The 22,453-nt window shown below is 49.9% G+C and overlaps 2 protein-coding genes across 2 annotated transcripts; both read left to right on the top strand.

Moving 5' to 3' along the window:
* The first annotated feature begins 733 nt into the window (after positions 1-733).
* Positions 734-1,896, top strand: LOC146612721 (uncharacterized). The gene is made up of 2 exons (XM_085377497.1): positions 734-905; positions 1,126-1,896. The coding sequence occupies exons 1-2, from the start codon at positions 734-736 to the stop codon at positions 1,875-1,877; spliced, it is 924 nt and encodes a 307-aa protein (XP_085233623.1). The 3' UTR covers positions 1,878-1,896.
* A 5,596-nt stretch (positions 1,897-7,492) lies between these two features.
* On the top strand, positions 7,493-12,244 carry LOC146612720 (armadillo repeat-containing protein 1-like). The gene is made up of 7 exons (XM_085377503.1): positions 7,493-7,667; positions 8,888-9,084; positions 9,388-9,479; positions 9,755-9,944; positions 10,029-10,145; positions 10,325-10,399; positions 10,943-12,244. The coding sequence occupies exons 2-7, from the start codon at positions 8,923-8,925 to the stop codon at positions 11,132-11,134; spliced, it is 828 nt and encodes a 275-aa protein (XP_085233629.1). The 5' UTR covers positions 7,493-7,667; positions 8,888-8,922; the 3' UTR covers positions 11,135-12,244.
* The last annotated feature ends 10,209 nt before the right edge of the window (positions 12,245-22,453 follow it).

Raw genomic sequence — 22,453 nt, 5'->3', positions numbered from 1 at the left:
TCCTGTCTTCCTCCTCTCACATCAAACCCACTGTCACCAAAGTGCTTTCCCACAGTGGGTCATCTGATTGTTGAGTTTTCTCTGTATTATTGTCTTGACTTTACAATATAAAGTGCCTAAAAACAGCTGTTGTGATTTGATGCTATAAATCAGATTAAGTTGACTGAACAGTTTGAGGTTGGCACAGATCAGGTTCAGAGTTGGCAGACTGTTTATAAGGTTACATTCAAACGTTTATACTAAGTCTACATTTAAGAAAAGCATTTCATGAGCTCAAATTACAAACATTTCTTCATCAATAACTTAATGAGAAAAACTGAATGTTGGAGACCTTCAGGGCCTCAAACACGTTTCATAGATTTCATGGTTGATCTTAGGTTTGATTAATAATCGTGGTAACAGATGGACTCCATCAAGACCATGTGTGTGTCAGGTTTGCTCAACTGTTAACATGTTTTTCATTTATGTTATTACATAATAATGTTTTTTACTTTCTGTTTTGTTTTAGAATTGTTTCATGACTCTGTTCGTGTGTATTTCTGTATTTTGCTCATGAAGAACACGTCCGATCTCAAATCTGCAGGCGCAAGGAGCTGCAGAGGCGGAACAAAGCTCAGTGCGCTCTTCTGCCGGAACTTGACTGTGTGACACCAGGCGGAAGTATACAAAGAAGAGGCGGAAGCCCCGTTTTGTGAGCAGAGAGTGTGTTGTTGTGTGAGCCGCGGCAGCAACGATGCCTTCAGTTCAGTATCTGAGAGAGTTCATCAACGAGCGACTAACTGCTGCTGCTGAACAAATATTCTTGGAGTTTGAAAAAACGATCGTCCAGTACGAGGAAGAGATCGACCGTCAGCGCAGACTGCTGGATATCACCTGGAAACCCCAAATCAAGCTGCACACAGCAGGTGAGTCTGTGTCTTCATCTAAAACCTGCCTTTAAATCACGGAGTCCCTGTTTGACACAGTTATAACCTCCGCTGTGAGCAGCATGTGGCCGCTGTCACAGCAGCTAACTGCTGTTTGACGGCGTGTCGGGTAGAGGACACAGGAACCAGTCCAGTTAGCTTTTACTGCAGAGCCTCGTTACTGATTAAAAGGAGCCATATTTATGTTTCTGTCCACCAGACGTCCCACAGGAACATGTCTGTAAGGAGGAGGAGGAGGAGGTTCTCCCTGAGCAGCAGCTCTGGAACCAGGAGAGGAGCTCCAGTGTGGAGCAGGAGGAACCAGAAGCTCCACAGATTAAAGAGGAACAGGAGGAACTGTGCAGCAGTCAGCAGGGAGAGCAGCTGGGACTGAAGGAGGAGACGGACACCTTCATGGTGACTGCTGCTGAGGAAGGAGAGCACAGTGAACCAGGAGGAGACGAGGAGCAGCTCCTCTGTCACAGCTCTGCTGGAGCTGAGAGCCAGGATCAGGAAGGAGGCAGGAGTGCAGGCTCGGGACCGACTAGAATTATATATCGAATTCACTGTAACAATCCTGCACACGCTCGCATGTTAGCGCGTCAGAAGAACTCTGACGCAGGTAAAAAGACTTTAAAGTGTGATGTTTGTGGAAGAGCCTTCAAGAAAAAATGCCAAGTCAAAGAGCATCGCAAAATCCACACAGGAGAGAAACCGCATTCCTGTAAAATATGTCAGAGAAGCTTTACTCAAAAGAGCACCATGCTGCGCCACATGATAATCCACACTAAGGAGAAGTCGTACTCCTGCCTGACGTGTGGAAAGACCTTCAGTCAGAGCGGGAATCTGTACGTCCACATGAGGATCCACACAGGCGAGAAGCCGTATTCCTGTAAAACATGCGGGAAAACGTTCGCACGGAGCAATCACATGTTACGCCACATGAAGACTCACACGGGGGAGAAGTCGTAGTCCAAGAATGCATTCAGGTTCAAACACACTTTTTAGACTCAGTTTGTTGGAGTCGCTCGGTGAGGTTGGTCACATGATCAGTTTGACTTGGGGGAGGCGTGCTCATGTATTAATTTACTTTTCTTCTTCTAGACAACATCACGTCGAGTCTTGGAACTCTGTTAGTATGAATGAGAGGTGGTGAGTTGTGATATGATGAAGAGATGGAAGTGAAGCTGTTCTTCTGAGAGGCGACTGTGCAGCTGTGCTGACGTTTCACTGATGTTCGACACGCAGCTGTTTAAACGTTGATCTGAGGAGCTTTGAAAGGAAACCTTTGGACGTCTTTAAGTTGCCTTGAAGACGTTTAATCCGAGAAGCTTCTTCAGTTCTAAGAGCAACTGGTGGAGAGTCACGGATTTAAGCCCTACAGGACAAGACTCATCAGTATACCTGCAGCTAAAGGTCAAAGGTCACTCTCTGAGGATGCCAATGTTCACATTTTGGACAGAGAGGACAGAGGGCGGGGCTTACCACACCAACTGTCTGCCATCTATAATCCAGTTTGGAGATCCCTCCCCAGACGCCTTAATGCCCACTCACATCCTGGGCCATCTGACCTCAGGAAGTCACATGATAAGGTGGGCCAGGTTTCACAGTGAGCTCACCTGAAACCCTGGCTGATTGGGACCCACACCCGCTTTCACGCCATGGCCCATGTGATTAGGTGGACTATCATCAGGGGGTCATTGTCCCTCTTGGGGGGAAACTCCCACTGGGCTTCTCGGATGAAACGTCTTAAAGGCGTCCCGGCGCTTTTCTTAGACTAGGATGACCTGGATGACCGAGAACCTTCACAGACATGTTGAAACACTCGTGGCTTTAATTCATGTTACTGGGTTTGACGAGTGTGACCAGTTGGTGACCTGAAGGGTTCATGCAGGGCTGTTCTAACATTTCCTCAACTGCAGAAACTCGAGCTGAGCTAAAATTTTAGTTGACTGAAGTAAAAATGAAAACTTGTTTAGAGGAAATAGACCGCACAGTGAAAGCTAAATAACGTGTCACTGAATACATAACTGCAGTTTTATTGGAGTGATGAGAGGCGGCTGAGCTGCTCCCGCCTCCTCGGGCAGCGGCGCGCGCCACGTTGCCCAGGTGGTCTCCAAGGAAACCAACTTTCATGAGAAAATGAAACGGGCTGAGGTGACCTTCGATATTTCAGTGATATTTGAAAAAGGAGAGGGCGCACCCCCCTGACTGTGACTGAGCACAGTCAGCAGGGACTGAAGCGCCGCCTCATGGCTCTCCACCATCGCCACGGCGATCGGGGACCTGCAGGCTCAGACAGATTATAGATGATAACCTCGCAGCTGTTTCACACTCTGTTTTCTATAAAAGCTGTTTTGTAGGATTTCTTTGAGACTCTGGAAGAAAACATGTTTGACGTCTCTGCTTCAGTAGAATCAGAGGCAACAGTGTAAATATGAGAAAGATGCAGCTCTGATCTTCCGCCTGCATCGAGGTTTTCTTCTTTACCTCCATCACTCTGTTTGCACCTGAACGTTTAGTGGAAGATGTTTGGTTTGTGTCCTCAGTGATTTTTGGATTGAAGTCAGATGTTGAACTTTGTGTTTCAAGCATGCTTTGTTTTGTGTTCACATCTTTTTAAACGTTTCCGTCTTTAGAGCTGACACTAACAAACTGTACGAGCTGTTTGACGTGTCGATGTGAAAGGATCTTTATAAATAAAGTTTCCTTCCACAGCAGCTCTGTCTCTGTCTCTGATCTTTACTGCTTCATTTCTCTGTTGTCTTTGTCATCAGTCCAATGACACAAGAATCAGAGGTTTAACAGTGTGTGGCTCCCTCTAGTGGATGTTGTGGAGTATTCTGTTGTCTTTGCTCCAAAGGTTTTTGTACAGAGTTTTGCTGTTTCCTGTTACTGTGGGCTGCAGAGCACAGTAGTACACAGCAGAGTCAGACAGCTGAAGCTTCTGGATCTTCAGAGGAACTGAATTTTCTTTCTTGTTGATTTTAGCATCAAATCTGTCGTTGTTGAACTCTTCAGATTTTTCTGTTGTTTCTGAGAAAGATTTCAGCATATACTTCGGGTAACTGTTCACTTCTTGTTTATACCAGAACAAAGTGGGGCCTGTTCTTGTTGTTTCATATCTACATCCAAGTGTAACTGTGTCTCCTTCAGCAGCAATGACATCTCCTTGTTCCTGGATCACTTTGTCTTCTCCTTTACACTCTGAGGAAGAACAGAACATGCAGAGGAAGAGATGGATCAATAAACATGATTAAAAACTCACCATTAATCAGACTCACACATTTATTTAAGCAGAGGAAACATGTTGATGTTTGTATCTCACCAAAGAAAAGAGCAGCAAGAATAATCCACAGCCAATGTTCCATCTGTACAACAAGGTTTAAATCAACAGGAGAAACTAGCTGATGTTCAACATTCAGTCTGAGAATTGTTCTCTTCACAGCAGCACTTATTATTGACACAATGGTTGAACACAGTGCAGAAGGAGAGCCCCGCCTACTGGATGATGTCGCCCTCTGTCTCCTCTTTGAGTCTGACTTCTCTCACTTCCTCTTCCTCCTGGTTCACAGACTGTGAGCAGCAGTTGAATCACTGTGAGGAGGGAGGATGGAGCACTTACTGTACATCTCTGTCCTCTGCTGCTGTGGACGGTTGACCCGAGGTATTTAAACTCTACCTTCACTTCCTCTGCTCCTTGCAGATTCACCGTCTCTGTCCTCATACATGTCCTCCTCCTGACTCCCTCATGCAGGACCACAGCTCCTCTCTCAGCAGCCAATCATCTGTTTTCTCTGATCCACCTTCTCTGAACTTCTCCGTCACCTCCCTTAACCTACAGCAGCTCTTTCCTATATCTTCATGGTGGTTTAACTCTCTGTAGTTACTGTAGCTCATCCTCAGCTGCCCTCGCTTCCTCCTTCCTAATCCTCTGCACTTCCTGATTCGTTTACTGTCCTCCATCCATCAATCTTCCTCTTTTATTTTCTACATTCATCAGCTCCTTAAATGCTCCTTCACCTTCTCAGCAGCCTCTCTTCATTCATGAGTACATTTCCACCTGTGTCCTTAAAGCTGCTGCACATCCTTTCCTGTGTTTGCTGCACACCTGTCCTGCCGTTACACCTGCCTGCTCATTGTTCTTCCTCATTCTCCTCTTTCCTCTGTCCACAGACACACCAAAGACCTTCCACTCTTTTCTGCTCCAATCTCCACTCTGTCCCACTTACTTCACACTTCCTGTTCTTCTTGTCTCCAACCTGTGAGGCGTGCACACTGATAACATTAATCATCTCACAGCCCCACCCCCTTTGGCCAGCAGTAGCACAGTTTCCATGGAGACAGTTGTTGTTATCCTGGGTCAAACGTCTTCCTGATGCAACCCTCCCGGTGTATTCAGGCTTGTGCGCACGAGCTCATTCGCTGTTCCGACCGTCTGCAGAGTTCTTAATATTATCGTTAAATAACCGTAGCTGCCGGCTTGTTTGAGTAATCTGTAAATGAAGCTGCTGCAACCTCAACAAGTCCCTTCTTAACAGTTGACCTGTCACACTGCTCCCACTGCCAGACTGCAGCTGCACCTTATGTACATTTTGTAGTATTCATTCCACCTCATTCATTTCTGTATTTTATGTATACAAGTTTAGATTCGTTATTTATAGTTGATTTACACAGCGTGTGTGTGTGTGTGTGTGTGTGTGTGTGTGTGTGTGTGTGTGTGTGTGTGTGTGTGTGTGTGTGTGTGTGTGTGTGTGATTTACATTGCTGTGCTTGAGAGCCACCATCTACCGGAACCAAATTCCCTGTATGTGTCTGCACATATACTTGGCCAATAAACACGATTCTGATTCTGATGATTCTGAAATCACAGTCTAGGCCTCGCGGTGCAGCGGGGGATCCTGCAGACTCGACGACCTGCGGCTAGAATGTGCTTTTCGTGCAGTATGAAGGGAGGCGTGCTTGTAGTGAAGCTGGAGTTGTACTAGATGTGTTTGGACCTGCTGGAGCAGATGAAGAGCTGCTGCGTGTTCAGCACCAGCTGTTTGTGCGTCTCCTTCCTGACAAGCTTTTTGTGCAGCGACTGTGGCTTTGCTGTCACTGTGGGCCTCGCAGCACGGCAGCTGTTCCTCCCTCAGCTCAGCGAACAGCGCCCGGCTCTTCGTTCTTCATCCACAGCTGTCCTCGCTCAGTCAGCTCAATCGGACTCCTTCTGCACCACCGCCCCCTCCACCCTCACAGTCACACACAAACCTTACAGTTTATTCTGGGGGTCATCAGCAGCAGTGTGTGCAGGTCAGGGGCTGGTTTTACAGCAGAACGCTGCAGCAGCTCCTCACGCTCTCCTCTCATCTTTGCACTACAGTCTTTGGCTTTGTCTCCACCTGCTGGACTGAAGCAGCTGGAAAAACAGCCCTCGATCGTATTTTCAATTTTGAAAATGTTTCCTCCCTAATAAAAATGTAGACGAAGCAGATACAGCAGTGAGGGCAGCTGTCACCTGGTGCCTGTTTGGGTGTTTTTGTTCTAGTGACATAAACAAAGGCTGTTGGGCACCTGTGCGTGGCCCTCTGCTGCCCTCTGCTGGACAGCACTGAACGCTGACACGTGCATTCTGCTACAGTCACGTGCTTCGTCACTTCCTCAATTCGCACACATTTGTTTTAGTGTGTTTAAAAGCGAAGTCCAAAGAAAATATTAATGCAGGGATTTAAAAAATCAGGTTGAGGAGAAAACCTCCGCAGTCCGCATTCATGTGCGCGTCATGTCACCCAGAATCACGCGGTAAAAGCTCGCAATGACTCATTTTCTCTGGAAATGCAGAACGATCGTGGCTGTCTGACGGTGTGTGGGTTCAATGAAGACAAAGCAGCAACAAAGCGTCACCTGCAGATCTGTAACTGGCTCCACATTTACCTGCTACCTGAAGTCTGACGTCAAACAGTGGTTGATGTTTGCTTTAATAAAACGTGTTTGTCTATGAGTCAACTCTGAGCTGAGCTCCTCAGGATCAGCTGATTTATTTTGTACAGAAACTTGAAACATTTCACGAAGCTAAATCTTCGGAGTCACAGGAGCTCCGATCACTTCATTTTCATCCCGCACGGGTCCAGGAGAGCTTCCAGGCAAACATGTTTACTCTGGTAGAAACTGCCACCAAATTAATGTCACCGGCAGGATATGCTTCCTCCTGTGAGCATCTCACTCGGAGCCAGCTCTGCGCACCTCCAGTGTTCACAACAGGAAGCTAAACTGCTTTACTACGTCCACCGGAAACGATGCGGCCACAGTTTCTCCAACACGTGATAGAAATGTGCAGGTGAGATAGTGCCACAGGTGAAAACAGGAAATGAGCTCATGGAAGTGTTTTAAATCCACTTTTTAAAACTCAGATAAATGTGACGTTTTTGTCTCCAGCTGATCCTGCGTCAATTTCCGGTTCCTTCAGGGCGCGGCGCCATTAGCTGTAGGAACAAAGCAGCTCATTGGTCGGCGCGATCAGGTGGTCTCGGCTCAGCCAATCGCAGGCTTTGATGTTGCGCCGTGGACGGCCGGGTGGCGTTCAGCAGGAAGCATTGCTGCTTCGGTTCACGGTGTTTTCCTCGAGTCGTTAACGGCGCCGGAGACTGAAAATCCGCGCGCACGCGAACCCCGAAGAGGTGCGGATTCGTCACCACCGCGCGAGGCTGCCGGAGGAGAGGCCGACCGGACAGCCCACGCGACCAGTTAGCCGCTAGCCGGCGCTCGGTGTCCGTCAGAGAGGTGAGTGCTCCCGGGGCTCGGGCAGCCGAACACAGCGCCTGAGACCCGCGCTAAGCCGCGACCGCAGGCCGGCTCCAAAGTTAGCGCGAGAATCAGCTGATTTAGCTTCTTCCGGCTTCTGTAGAAAGAAACACGATCAAAGACGCAATAACGGAGAAACGGCAGACACGGGGGAGGTTTCCGGTCGGTTCGGCAGCACATTAACAACTGACATGAAATACAGGGAGGTAGGACAGGTGGTTCCATCCAGACTTCAGTCTGACAGCTGTCAGAATCAAATATATCAGAGCGTTTATCGAGCAGCAAGCATTTCTCTTCATCATCATCAGCGAGGCTCCTCTAAGGAAGACGTTCCTGTGTCTGTTCATGAAGCTTTAGATCCAACATGAGTTTATCAGCTGGAGGCCGGACACCAGCAGGAAACAGCCCTCCGGCCTCTACAGCCTCAGATGTGCTCTCATTAATATCTCTGCTGAACGCTCTGACGGGTTATTACAGACACCTGCATCCAGCTGCATCTCCTACGAGTCCTCCCACAGATGAGCTTCATCTCCAGCATCCTCTCCACCCACTGCTGCAGAACCAGGACAGCCATCACCGGCTGCAGAGGAGGATGAGAGGAAACGAGAGGGGCCGGGTCGTTTCCAAACAAGAGCGAGGGTCTAAGGCTTACCTCCTGCTGCTGGGACTGTGCTGAGACCAACACCCCAGCAGCACCAAGCTTAACTACAACTAAACTGAAAACTAGAGCGCGATGTGACAAAGCGTCCAGTTAACGTAGATGTGAAAATGAAGACCAGGTGAACTAGAATAGAAACAGAGGAAACATTGCTAGTTTCTCACAGCTCGGCGGCTTTGATGGGTACAGCTCTGGTTCGTAGTGCAACACCTGCACTGACCTTCCTGAATCGGTCCCACGCCCTCTGTGATGATTAAAAATACTTAATCTGACACAGGGTCTAATAAAAACTGTCTGACTACGGTCCTCGTATCTCCTCGCCCCCGTGCTGCCTCTGATCCTGAGGTCACCAGGTCATGCTGTTTACCTTCTGATGTAAAGCTCTTAGAGGCTGTTGTCAGGCTGTGAATACAGTAAAATGTGTGTGAGGGAAACACGTTTTCTGTTTCCCGTGATATTCATGGTCTGGGGTTTCTCAGAGGTCAGAGGTCGTGAGAGGAAAATAAATGACGTAGAATACCTTACTCTGCTCGCCCCTCAGCTGCTTCTTTTATGGGCGAGTGAACGGCAGCAGCCATGACCGCCGAGCCGGACGCGCTGGCCGTGGTCAACCAGCTGAGGGACCTGGCCGCCGACCCCATGAACCGCAGGGCCATCGTCCAGGACCAGGGCTGCCTGCCCGGACTCATCCTGTTCCTGGACCACCCCAACCCTCAGGTGGTCTACTCCGCCCTGCTGGTGAGCTCACAGTCCAGTGGAAACACATAGACTCTGTCCAATAGAGAGAGGGCGGAGCTTACATGAGGATTTCAGACACCCGGATCAGCTCAGCTTGATGTAACACCTGTTGTGTGCAAAGATCTGCTCCAGGTGTCTGAACCCAAACATCAGAACGAGTTGGAGGCTGCTGGTCGTCGGTGCTGAAACGCCTCGAACAGCAACAGAATCTGTTATTTTAAATCAGACGATATTTGAATAGAGTTTGGTGTGGGAAGCCGTCTCTCTGATTCAGTTTCTGACTCTTTCCGGGTGTCCTTCCAGGCGATCCGTTACCTGGCAGAATGTCGAGCCAACCGGGAGAAGCTGAGGGCGGAGCTGGGGATGATGCTGAGCCTCCAGAACGTCATGCAGAAGTGAGTCTGATGGAGCTGATCCAGGTTTCTGCAAGCACAGTAGCAAAGTGACTTCCTGTTTGCTGTGAGCTCTAAGAAACAAGTTTAGAGGAGAATAAAGGAAGAAGGAATGTCGTGAGTCGCTGCTGATCGTGGCGCTTTATCTCGTCGATATCAGTGACGTGTACGTAGAGACCAACCTGCTCACCCGCTCGTACTTGCAGCGCTGTGAGCAGAGCGCTGACGCTCCTGCTGCTGGGAAAACGAGGTTCCACAGCTCTGCTCTTTCCATCCAGGTCGACCACGCCCGGCGAGACGAAGCTGCTGGCGTCTGAGATCTACGAGCTCCTGCAGGCGTCCGGCAGCGCCGACTCCGAACCGGCCGAGGAGGCCGTCAGCAGCCGCCGTAAAGCCCAGTTCTTCCTGGGCTCAAGCAACAAGAGAGCCAAGACCGTCGTCCTCCACATCGACGGCCTGGACGACTCGGTCAGCGCGCCTTTCACTCAGTAATGATTCCCTTGGCGTGGGCGGTGGGAGGAGTCATGAGCGTTTTGTTTTGTGACCCTGCAGAGTCGGAGGAGTATGTGTGAGGAGGCGCTGCTGAAGATCAAAGGCGTGATCAGCTTCACCTTCCAGATGGCCGCGAAGAGGTGCATCGTCCGCATCCGCTCGGACCTGACGGCCGAGGTCAGACCAGACCACGCCCCCTCGTGGTTCTCGCTGTATAATCACGTGATCACAGCTTCCTCCTGAAATCTGCTTTTGTTCCTTTGTTGAAGTTTTTCTGTCATTTTCTGTGAATCAGCTGCTGAAATGTGAGTTTCAGGAGGTCGTCTGTGAATGACTGACGGTGTTTTTGTGTTCAGGCTCTGGCGTCCGCGATCGCCGCCACCGAGGTGATGAAGGCGCTGCAGGTGGTGAAAGGAGAAGACGGAGACGAGGTCAGTTTGGCTCTCAGCTCGTTGGCACGTCACGCTTGCTCTCGTGCTCGCAGCTTCGTCGTTCGCTCTGACGTTGCACCTAAAAGCACCAGAAGAGAAGGTGGAGCAGTGCTGTCAGCTGTGGGCTTTAAAGAGCTGAGACACTGTGTGGCCAGCAGGGGGCAGCAGAGACACACTCACACCTGGTAGTTAGAAATGTGCTCGCTCAGCCGGCTGTCACTGTGGAGTGCCCACTCAGGCCTGCTGCATCAAAGACTTCACGTTACAACATTTCCTGCTCACACAGTAACACCCAGTTTGCACCCACTGTGGGCCTCCCACAGGTGGAGCACCAGCCGGGACTACTACACCCGGCTGATAACACCATCAAAGTGGGATCAGTGGGAGTGGGTGTAGCTCATGTTTGTGAGCGTGGCAAGATGACGGGCACGAGTTCACTGACAGGAAGACGCACAAAAACCAAGGGGCGGGGTCATGCTTAAAGAACAGGTGTGCAGCCTATCGCAGCGCGTCTAACGTGTGCGTTCCCGTCCGTGTGTGCAGGTCCTGATCCCGTTCCCGGAGGACGGCTCTGTGGAGGTGGAGCAGAACGTGGACCTGCCGGACTACCTGCCGGAGGAGGAGAGCCCATCTCAGGAGCCCGACAAGGCGGTGAGCCGAGTGGGATCGGGGCAGGACGGAAACAGCTGGCTCGGAGCCGCCGCCAACTTCCTGTCCCGCTCCTTCTACTGGTGACCGGGCGGAAGGGTCGGCGCTGCCCCGCGGCCCCGCCTCCCCCCGTCGGACCTTCGTCCTCGTCTCAGAACAAAAACTCACAGCTGCCAAATCAGGATGTTTAGCTGGAGAGACGACGCAAAGTGTGAAATGTTGCCGTGGAAACCGTTTCCTCCTGGGGTCCCACGCTCAGTCTGACCTGCACGTGGCGACGTCCTCTCCGTGAACCAGTCCTTGTGTTACAAACCAAAATGTCTTAACAGACAGGAAGTGAACAAACGCCGAGTCAGAACAAACGAGACTCCTCCTCCTTTATACTGTTTATTATTTATTCGCCCTCGTGCCGTTTGACGTGTTGGAGCGGCGGCGGCGAGCCATGCCTTTCAGTTTCTCTGATCACAAACTTCCTGCTGCTTCCTTTGGGGCTGCAGAGATCGACCAACACGAGCGAGAGAAGAAGAGGTGGTTAAACACTGCGCCGGGCCGAGCGGAGCGTTTCCTGTAATGTCTGAGCGCGGGCTCGTAACGTGAGCCGCGTGTCGGGGTCAGAGGTGAACGACTGTTCCGCTCATATGTGGCAGATGTGTTAACGTGAGGAAGGACATAACCACAGCTCAGTCAGCTGAGACCCCTCAGGGCTTTGTGCCGCGTGCTGGGGACACGGAGCAGATCATGGCTGCGTCATTAGAGGAGCACGCGGCCGCTTTAACCCTCTGCTGCAGAGGCGTTTACTGACCTGCAGGGTCAGAAGCACAGGTTGGAGCTGCGGGGGTTTGCACAGGTAAAAAAAATGAAGCTGCTGCTCCATCAGTCAGCCCTCGGGGTTTCCACGGGAACCATCACGTACCTTGGCTAACTTCAGCTATAAAACTCCTGACTCGTGTCCCTGTGGGCAGACAGCTCACAGCTTTACTGAGAGCTCAGAGGACTTCATGTTCCTGCTGTCCACTGTTGTGCAAGTTCCACTGACCAACCACGTTTGACCTGTGGTCCTCGTGGAGTGGAAGAACGTGTGGAGACGGCAGCAGTCGCCTGAAAAGAATCCAGCTTTTAAATGTGTTCAGCTGATGAACAGGAGGTGACCTGATGATTCCAGGTGTGTGTGTGTGTGTGTGTGTGTGTGTGTGTGTGTGTGTGTGTGTGTGTGTGTGTGTGTGTGTGTGTGTGTGTGTGTGTGTGTGTCGTCCCCACACACCCAACCACCTCCAAATCAGGACAGGAACGTTTGCAGTTATTCAAACAGGCGGTCCGACACGGTGCCTGGGTCCTTGCTCCGGCTGTGATGAGATGCACGAGCCTTTCTGCACTCATGTCCACCATCACGCCGCCCGCTGCCGTCACGTTTAGCAGAGAGCGTCAGTTTAAAAGCTGCAGGCCGATCAGAGAAACTGAAAGGTCACAGGTTTGATTGCCGACCACCGTCGTGTTTATGGAGACATGTTACCTGCTTTTGTTTCACTTCGGAGACCAAAGGGTTGGAATCACCACCTTTTTTTTATTAAACATGGTTTAATGTGAGGCTGCTGAGTGTAAACGGCGTGCGTGTTACTCTGTGGACGACGCGGGGAACAGGAGCACGATCCAGTGACCGCTCGCTCCGAGCATCAGGTCCAAGGAGCTTTAACGAGCTCGTTAAAGAATCAAAGCACAGTCGATTGGAGTGAAATTTGCAGAACTTTTGACAGTCTGACATCATTTCCTGTTTCCCCTGAACGCTCGCTCACGCTGTGGTTTCCGCTCAGCGGCCAATCAGAAGCTTCATTGTTGATATTTCAGAGTGAAACAAACTGATTTGATTGGCAGTGGAAGTGACCTTTGACCTCCATATACAGATTTCTGCTGTCGTCTCATTCTGTGTTAATTGTGTACCTGCCAGGTGTGCTCACGACTCCACCCACAGAACACACGGTCCAATCACATTCAGAGTAGCCTGTTGAATCCAAACGCGGTGTCGGCTGAATCTAGGACAGCAGGTAAACGCATCGGTGATGTCATTGGCGTTTCCATGGAAACGCTGTATAAAACGCCCCGTCGTAGAGCCTCCACAGAGCGTCGAGCTCCAACCCTCGGGTTCCTGAGGATGTCCCGCTCTGATGGTAACCACGGGACCGCTGAAGCCGCCTCTTCCCGAGGAGGGCAACGCCCCGCCTCCAGGTTCTTGACTGATGTGTTGTGTGACATCACGGTTCTGCCGCCTCGCTAAACGCTCGTGTTAAAGCCGAGCTCTGAGCACTGCGGCGTTTTACAGCGTTATTACAGGTCATGTGACCGAAGCATCTTTAAAACAACACCCAGCGCACATGGGTGAGCTGTTCTCCACCCGTGCGCGCTCTTCTCCACCCGTGCGCGCTCTTCTCCACCCGTGCGCTCTGCTCTTGTTTCCTCTGCTCAGGTCAAAGTGTGAAGTTTCACATGTGTCAGAAATAAAAGCTTTTCTTCGATGTTGTGTTGACGTCATGTTTTTGTTTTCTTCGCTGAAACCAGCTGAAACTCGTGCATTTTCTTCATCGTGTGTTCATCGTGATGTGTGTTGCCGTAGAAACGGTCTGTGTGGTGACTGCTGAATAAAAACTGGTGAACCTCGCGCTCGCTGTTTGATGTTTCGGATTCGTTGTGTTGTCACTCAGCACTGCTCACACAAAAACACACACGGGCCTCAAATGTCATAAACACAGTGGTAAATATCCAAACGGATAAATTATGATCGCACTGAAACGTTTTGTTGACAGATTGTGTAGTAACCTCGAGAGTGGCCGCTGCTTCGTTCAGCAGTCTGATGGCGGTTGGAAAGAGGTTTCCTGTGAGAGCAGGCCGTGGTCGGGCTCTCAACAGATGACGCCGTGGCCCCACTGGTCCTCTCGGCGACCTCGCCGCTCTCCTCGGGGCGCACGCGCACAGATGCTGCCCGTCAGCACTGTCAGTGGAGCGTCTGTAGAACGTGCTGAGGACTCGGGTGTGCCTCCTTAAAAAGCAGATGCTGTTGTGCGTCTGTGCTTAATGATGTGATTTGTACCAAACATTGAACGTTTAAGGGCTCAAGACTCAGCCCTGAGGCGGCCCGGTGCTCAGGAGGATATTGTTATACAGGATATACAGATGTGTTACATTTATACAGATGTCGCAGTGTGAGGTGAACATCTACAGAGTGCTGTGAGTGCATCAGTGGGAGCGTGGCTCTCTGGACTAACAGTGTGGGCAGTGTAACAGAGACTATGTCAGTAACCAATGTGAGCGTGTGGTGAATGTTGAGAATGAATGACATCATGGTCACTGGGGGGGATAGGGGGGTGACAGCTGTGGGGAAGAAGATCTTCCTAAACCTGCTGGTTTTAGTCTGAAGGGTCCTGTAGCGCCTCCTGGAGGGGCGGAGCTGGAAGAGTTTATTGGCAGGATGAGAGGCGTCCCTGAGAATGATGCGTGCTCTGCGTAGACATCTCTTCTTGTGGACATCCTCAATGGCAGGAAGTGGAGTCCCTGTGTCCCGCACAAACTGAGGTGTGCTTGTCAGGAAGTCATGGATCCAGTTTTGAAGGGGTGGGTTCATCCTGAGTGGGCCCCGTCTGTTTACCAGCTGCTGGGAGATGTGGTGTTACATGCTGAGCTGAGCTGTTCCGGTGCGGTGGGTAAGGCATCCTCGGTGGATAAGGCATCCTCGGTGGATAAGGCATCCTCGGTGGATAAGGCATCCTCGGTGGGTAAGGCATCCTCGGTGGATAAGGCATCCTCGTGGAGCCGATTGAAGAGCTGAGGTGATGTGATCCTTGATCAGTCTCTACCTTATAAAGCATGTAAGTGCTACAGGTCGAAGGTCATTGCCTGAGCTGACTGAGTGTTTCTGTGGCACTGGGAGGACGGCCGACCGGCTTGAATATACCTGTGAAGATGTGAGTGGGCTGATCTTCTCCACTCCACCGTTTCAGGATTCACAGATTTCACAATGGGATTTTCTGTGGTAACGATCCAGAAACACAAAAGTCTGCCTGAGTTTGTCACTGTTCCTGTTTCCACACCTGCTGTGGGCCAGTCACCTGGAAAACATGCCCATGCAGGGCTTTCCCACAGAAAACATGAATAAGGACCCAGAGGAGCAAAGCTGCCGTGGGGCAGTGTGGGCACACCCACCTGGGTCCTCTGTGGGATCGGTGTGGGTTGCCGTCTGTGGGCCTGCACAGGCATGTTTGCTGGCACATGGTTTATAATCAGGCAATAAAAGGGAAGCATGTCTGCTGTGGAGATGATGAAACACAGAACAGGTCTTATTACAATATCAGGTGTGAGGCAGAGGAAGGACTGATCCAACACCTCCATGAAAGGAGAAAAGGAAGGAAGGGAGGAAGGAAGGGAGGAAGGGCATGTCTTCAGGCCAGATTCCATTTTCTGAATCAGAATAACCTGTTTGGTGCGAACATTTTGGTTTTTTTCATTCTGATTAGTGATGACTTGTCTCACTGAAGCAAAGATCCCTGCTTAGGGTGTGGGAGGAGGCATGAACGCCGGGGGAATGTCAGGAAAAATCAGCTCTGGATGAGGGAGCAGAGCCCACTGTGGGCCCAGTACTGGTGTGAGGCGTGGGGTTGGTTTGCTGTGCTCCAAATGTAAGAAAGATCCAAAAGTGAGAAGAGGCAAATGAGACGAGTCGACACGTCTCTGCCTGCAGGTCGTCGGCGCCACCTGCAGTGGGCTCAGAGAGGGGCGGCGGCTTCTCTGAGTGTTCTGGCTCAATGCGGCTTTGACTCGTCCGCTGAGAGGAAGCTTTTGTTAAGCTCTGTGCAGAAAAAGAAAAGCTGCTGTTGTTCGTGCTGCTGAAAGGTTACTGCAGTTCACGCAGAGGAGGCCCGGCCGTGCTGCGTCCAAAAACACGAGCGCGATGAGCTCACACAGAGTTACACAATCGTAAACACCACACATGCTGTGGACAGCTCAGAGGCACAGACGCAGCAGCAGCAGGCGAGAGGGTCGGCGAGGGTCGCCGTCCTGGTGTCTTTGGCTCGTTGAACTCTTTCTGAACCGCGTCCAAATCGTTCATCAGCAATCTGAATGCATTTTAAAGTTTGTCAGCCAGCACTGAATGTTCTGCAGCACACAACACGCTCCTCTTACTGTCCTAAAATAATCTCACTGCTCACCCTGACACGAGCCTGCAGAGAGACTTTTGTGGGATATTTCCACTCAGCTGAAGTGTTCACCGTGTCTCATCTGGAAATCTGTTTTTACCAGCAGCGTGCAAACCTCAGCGTTCTTCTGCTGCTGCACTGCCTGCGTTTGCTTTCCCTTCAGTGAGCGTGTCGTCCTCTGAGAACAGCAGAGAACAGTATCTCCTGCAGTCTCACCTGCACATTCAAATAAACATGCAGCTGTTATCCAGCGGTCCCATCGTAAACAATGAGCTCAGCTCCTGATGGGTTGATGGGCAGCATTCACTGTGAGGGAGAGACTAACACGCTGACTGCGGGACCGGCTGCTGCAGTTATTGTGAAAGTTTATCAGCTGTATTTACAAATATTTGTCATAACTTCATGAGTGCATATCATTTGTGTTATTTCTGGTAAATGACCCTCAGCACTCCGTGTGCTTTGGTTTATTTTCCAGCAGAGATTTTGGGCCTGACGCCCACAGCGTCAAACAAACACTGAGTTTATCGTACACTGTGGGGTCTAAGTGCCATGAGAGTACTGCAGCGCTCCAATCTCACTTCAGTTTGATTTACTTAGCATTAACTGCTGTCTCAAGGTGCTTATTGTAAAGTACAGACCCTACAGTAATACGCTGGTCACTTTATTAGGTACACCTTGCTAGTGTCAGGGTGAAGCTCAGAGCTGGTTTCATTCTTCATGGCTCAGATGTTCCTCACAGATTTTGGTCCCTGTTGACATGATATCATCACGACATCATGACACAGCTGGTGCATCCTTGATGCAACTCTCCCGTTCCCCCACATCCCAAATGGCTCTGCAGGACTGAGATCTGTGGCTGCGGAGGCCGTCTGAGTGCAGTGAACTCACCATCCTGTTTAATTCGAGCTTCAGAAGAAGCTCCAATCAGCAGCAGCCTGAACACTGAAACAGGCCATCCGAGGCTCCTCAGACCAGGAAGCGCTTTCCCACCTTGTGTTGTCCAGTTGTGCGAGTCTGTGTGAGCTGTAGCCTCAGGTTCCTGTTCTCACTGACAGCAGTGACACTGACGTGGTCTCCTGCTGCTGTAGCCCGCCTGCTTCAAGGCTCAGAGATGCTCTTCTGCAGATCGTGGTCATAACCCATAACCCCTTATTTCAGTGCCCGTTCCCTTCCTAGAGGTTGGAGAGTCCCAGCTCAAATCAAATCGAATCAAATCACTTTTATTGTCAAATCACATGTGCAGGCACACTGGCACAGCGAGTGAAATTCTTGTGTGCGAGCCCCACAAGCAACAGAGATGTGCAAACACAACAACACAAACGAGCAAAATACAAGAATGGCCAACCTGAAACTAATAAATATATGTACAATATATAATAGTGTATGCATTTCTGGATGTGTATACTAAATATTTTCCTACGTGTGTGTGTGTGTGTGTGTGTGTGTATACACATTTTTACAAATTAAATAGTAAAAAAAAAAAAAATAATAATAATAATAATAATAATAATAAAATATATAAAATATACAGAGTTGAATATGTGCAAAACAGTGGCGTTACTGTACAGTATGGAGTGCATAATGTTGAAGTTCCAGTAGTGAAGCTGAGGTGTCTATGACGTGTTCAGCAGTCTGATGGCCTGATGGAAGAAGCTGTCTCTCAGTCTGCTGGTACGGGACCGGATGCTGCAGAACCTCCTTCCTGATGGAAGCAGTCTGAACAGTTTATGCTGGGGTGACTGGAGTCCTTGATGATCCTCCCCGCTTTCCTCAGGCACCGCTTCCTGTAGATGTCTTGGAGGGAGGGAAGCTCACCTCCAATTATCCGTTCAGAGCACCGCACTACTCGCTGGAGAGCTTTGCAGTTGTAGGCGGTGCTGTTGCCATACCAGGTGGTGATGCATCCAGTGAGGATGCTCTCAATGGCACAGTGATAGAAGGTCCTGAGGATGCGGGGGCTCATGCCGAATCTTTTCAGTCTCCTGAGAAAGAAGAGGCGCTGCTGCGCCTTCTTCACTGTTTTGTTTGTGTGTACTGACCACGTAAGATCCTCTTACTGCAGCTGCACAACGGGCAGAACAAAAGGAGGTTTGGAGGTTTGCTGGTGGAGCTTTACTGGTGGAGCTTTGCTGGTGGAGCTTTACTGTTGGAGGTTTACTGGTGGAGGTTTGCTGGTGGAGCTTTACTGGTGGAGGTTTGCTGGTGGAGGTTTGCTGGTGGAGCTTTACTGTTGGAGGTTTGCTGGTGGAGGTTTGCTGGTGGAGCTTTACTGGTGGAGGTTTACTGGTGGAGGTTTGCTGGTGGAGGTTTACTGTTGGAGGTTTGCTGGTGGAGGTTTGCTGGTGGAGGTTTACTGGTGGAGCTTTAATGTTGGAGGTTTGCTGGTGGAGCTTTACTGGTGGAGCTTTACTGGTGGAGGTTTGCTGGTGGAGGTTTGCTGGTGGAGCTTTACTGTTGGAGGTTTGCTGGTGGAGGTTTGCTGGTGGAGGTTTGCTGGTGGAGCTTTACTGTTGGAGGTTTGCTGGTGGAGCTTTACTGTTGGAGCTTTACTGGTGGAGGTTTGCTGGTGGAGCTTTACTGTTGGAGGTTTGCTGGTGGAGCTTTACTGTTGGAGGTTTGCTGGTGGAGCTTTACTGGTGGAGGTTTACTGGTGGAGGTTTGCTGGTGGAGGTTTACTGTTGGAGGTTTGCTGGTGGAGGTTTGCTGGTGGAGGTTTGCTGGTGGAGCTTTACTGTTGGAGGTTTACTGGTGGAGGTTTGCTGGTGGAGCTTTACTGTTGGAGCTTTACTGGTGGAGGTTTGCTGGTGGAGCTTTACTGTTGGAGGTTTGCTGGTGGAGCTTTACTGGTGGAGGTTTACTGGTGGAGGTTTGCTGGTGGAGGTTTACTGTTGGAGGTTTGCTGGTGGAGGTTTGCTGGTGGAGCTTTACTGGTGGAGGTTTACTGGTGGAGGTTTGCTGGTGGAGGTTTGCTGGTGGAGCTTTACTGTTGGAGGTTTGCTGGTGGAGCTTTACTGTTGGAGGTTTGCAGGTGGAGCTTTGCTGGTGGAGCTTTACTGGTGGAGGTTTGCTGGTGGAGGTTTGCTGGTGGAGCTTTACTGGTGGAGCTTTACTGGTGGAGGTTTGCTGGTGGAGGTTTGCTGGTGGAGCTTTACTGGTGGAGGTTTGCTGGTGGAGCTTTACTGGTTTTCGGACATTCGAGGATTCAGATATCCCAGGAATCGAGCTACCAACCTTCTGATTGGCAGATTCCTGCTCTGCCGCCTGGGCTACAGCCACAGCTTTCTTTGCTTGAACCTCAGGTCAGAGTTAATGGCTCAATAAAAAAAAGCTGCTGTGAAAATGCAGCCAACTGCTGATGAAGAGCACTGTCTGGCTCCTTTTTAAAGATGAGGAGTGGCGCGAGACTTTTGCACAGTACTGCAGGGTGGGGCTAAAGTATTGACAGGTCAGAGGGAGGATGTGAGAGTAATGGACGCGGGTGTTTAATCATCCAGTTTCCTCCTCTGAGCGTTCGAGCTGCGATCGAGCGTACAGTCACACAGACTTCTTTATTCACAGGACTGTGTTGACTTTAAGCCTTCAGCCTGAAAGTCTGTGACGCCGAGCAAACGCTGACTCATCAAAGACTCATTCCAGCCGAGAACCTGAGCAGGAGCTTCCTGTGACGGTGTCACGGTTCTGGGTCGTTTCTTGTGTTTCGGTTTGTTTTCTGATGCTCGTGTGCTCTGCTGGTTCTGTTTCTGGTTTTTGTGTTTAAGGATTTGTTCTTCGGTTGTGTCTCATGTTTAGCATAGTTTGAGGTCCATGTGTTATATTCTGTCTGCCTCTCAGTGTCGAGTCTGCGTCCTTGTGTGATGGTTTCTTGTTTCCTGTTTTATTGTGAAAGTCCGTGTCTTATGTGTGTATTCAGTTTGCCTTCCTTGTCTCGTCTTGTCAGTTACTTGCAGCTGTGTTCCCGACCTGTGTGTAATGTCCCTGTTCTCTGAGTGTATTTAAGCCGTGTCTTCTGTTGTTGTAGTCGTTGGGCCGTCTGCGTATCTGCTGTGTGGTTTCCCTGCTGTCACCATCATGTACCTTTGTGTGTATGTTTGCTGTTCAGTAGTTTAGTTTGTCTCAGTACAGATTAGTTTTGTTCCGTTTTGCCATTTCCACTTTTGTTCTACAATAAACCACATTCAATGAGTGCCTGCAATTGGATCCTCGTTCATTTCCTGACACAGTGTCATGATTCATCGTCCTCACATAGTTAACGATGACTGTGCTGAGAGCCACACGAAGACATCAGTGACGTCTTTTCAGTGTAATCCAATTTTGTGGAAGTCTACGTGAAGCTCGGAGCCGTTAATGAGAACCAGACGGCTGCTTTCCCAACAAGAGCCGGCCTCCTGCGGGAACGCTCGGATTACATCAGATGTGATGTTGAAGCTCACAGAGTTTTTTTTCTCACACTGTTGCTCAAGCAGAGAGCTGAAGTCCTGCATCTATTCAGTGAGTCCTGACAGAGCTCCAGCCCCACGACGTTTAACGCATCTCAATAAACGCCTGATGAGGCTCCAACTGGAGACCTCAGCCCGCCTCTGAGCGTAACGGTTTCAGAAAGAATAGAAGACGCTTCACAGAAAAACATCTGGGAGGTCGCTTTCCAACAAATCCTAACATCAAGGAATGTTGTGTCGTGGTTATGTCCATCTTTTATATACAGTCTTCAGAAAAATGCAGCACAAAGCACTGGCTACACATTAAACTCCTTCTGACCTCCATACAAACGTTTCTGTTTCAAAAATAACCGAACAAATTGAAAACTGTTGCTGAGAGTATTTGGGCTTTTATTTTGAAGGCTGAACAGCTGTAACTTCCTGCACATTGATGGCACAGGAGGAAATGTCCTCTTTCCTTATGCTCTCCTTTCTCACAACCCAACCCTGATCCGGGTTCTTAACTTCCTGTTGGAAGGGAGTTTTTCCTTCCTGCTGTCGCCTCGTGTCGGCCCACAGGGGTCATCCCTCTAACACTGCAGGCTGTTGGCTGCACATACACGTGCACTGAACTCAACCCGCTGCTCGCACACTTTCACTCAGCAGAATCAGGTCAGACAATCACAGCGTGAACCCCGATCCCAGCCCAGAGGCCCGGCGAGCCGAGGGTTTGAGTCCGTGCGCCCACGCTGGCACTGTGTGTTTCTGCAGGTCATCGCTGACGTGCTGTAACTTAACAGACATATTCTGGATCTGTTGTGAAGCAGCTGTGGGACAGTTTGTCCGCGTGAGGACGAGCACATCTAGTGCAGAACTCGGCGTTCGCCTCCAAAATAAAAGCCGTGCAGAGCAGAAGAAACAAATGTTGGTGTAATCAGAGGACATGCAACGTGAGTTTACAGGTAACGGTCTCTGCACAGGACCAGCGTGACATGACTGCTTGTGTTTGTGCTGGCAGCTTCACACAGGCTCTTATCAGCGGTTTCACTGATATGAGTTAAGCTTCCACGTCGGGTTTCGCTCATGTGTCAACACAATGTCTGGAATTTTATCGATTTCCCACTAACTGTTATTGTCTTTGTGTTTCATTAACGCTGATAGACAAACATGTGCTGCTTGTGGCCACGGCTCACTTACAGACCTGACCCTGGTTAGACGACAAAATAAAACGATAATAACAGAAACATTTAAGAACAGCTGTTTCACTGATCGTTAATGTTTTTATTTCAGGTGGCAAAGTTCCTGATCTGTAAAGAGGAGCGGCCGATCTCCAAACACATGAGCCGCTAATGCCAGAGACACGTTAAAGCGTGTTTCTGTCTCAGAAATGTTTGAGCAATGTCTCTTTACACAAGCCGGCATTGGTCACCCATCACGCTGGGATGCCTTCACTCTCAGATTGAGATGATTTCTTTCCACACTCGTCGCTGACAGACTTGGTGGGAAACAGTCGAGATGAGAATGTCTAAAGTGGATGTTCAGAGACATTCAGCATCGGCGCTCTGCTCCTGATTCAGTTTCCTTCTGGAGTGATCGTCGAGCATCAGTTCAGGACCAACAAAAGCCTGCCTTCAGTTTGGCTTCACAGACTTAAAAGCTGAAACCTGTTCGGTCATCCAGGCTGTCCAGTACTGAGACGCTCCAAACTAAAAAACAGGGAACAGTGTCCAGATTTAGAGTCAACAGGTGAAATCTGTGAGCGAATCCCAGCGGCAAAGTTCACTGCAGAAACATGTTCCAACAAAGTTCTT

The sequence above is a fragment of the Diplotaxodon limnothrissa genome, linkage group LG18 (assembly GCF_057381915.1).
Source record: "Diplotaxodon limnothrissa isolate DT_005_m linkage group LG18, D_limnothrissa_male_GT1.1, whole genome shotgun sequence".
NCBI classification, from domain to species: Eukaryota; Metazoa; Chordata; class Actinopteri; order Cichliformes; family Cichlidae; genus Diplotaxodon; species Diplotaxodon limnothrissa.
The sequence above is the reverse complement of the archived record's forward strand: the minus strand, read 5'-3'. Positions and strand labels throughout refer to the sequence as shown.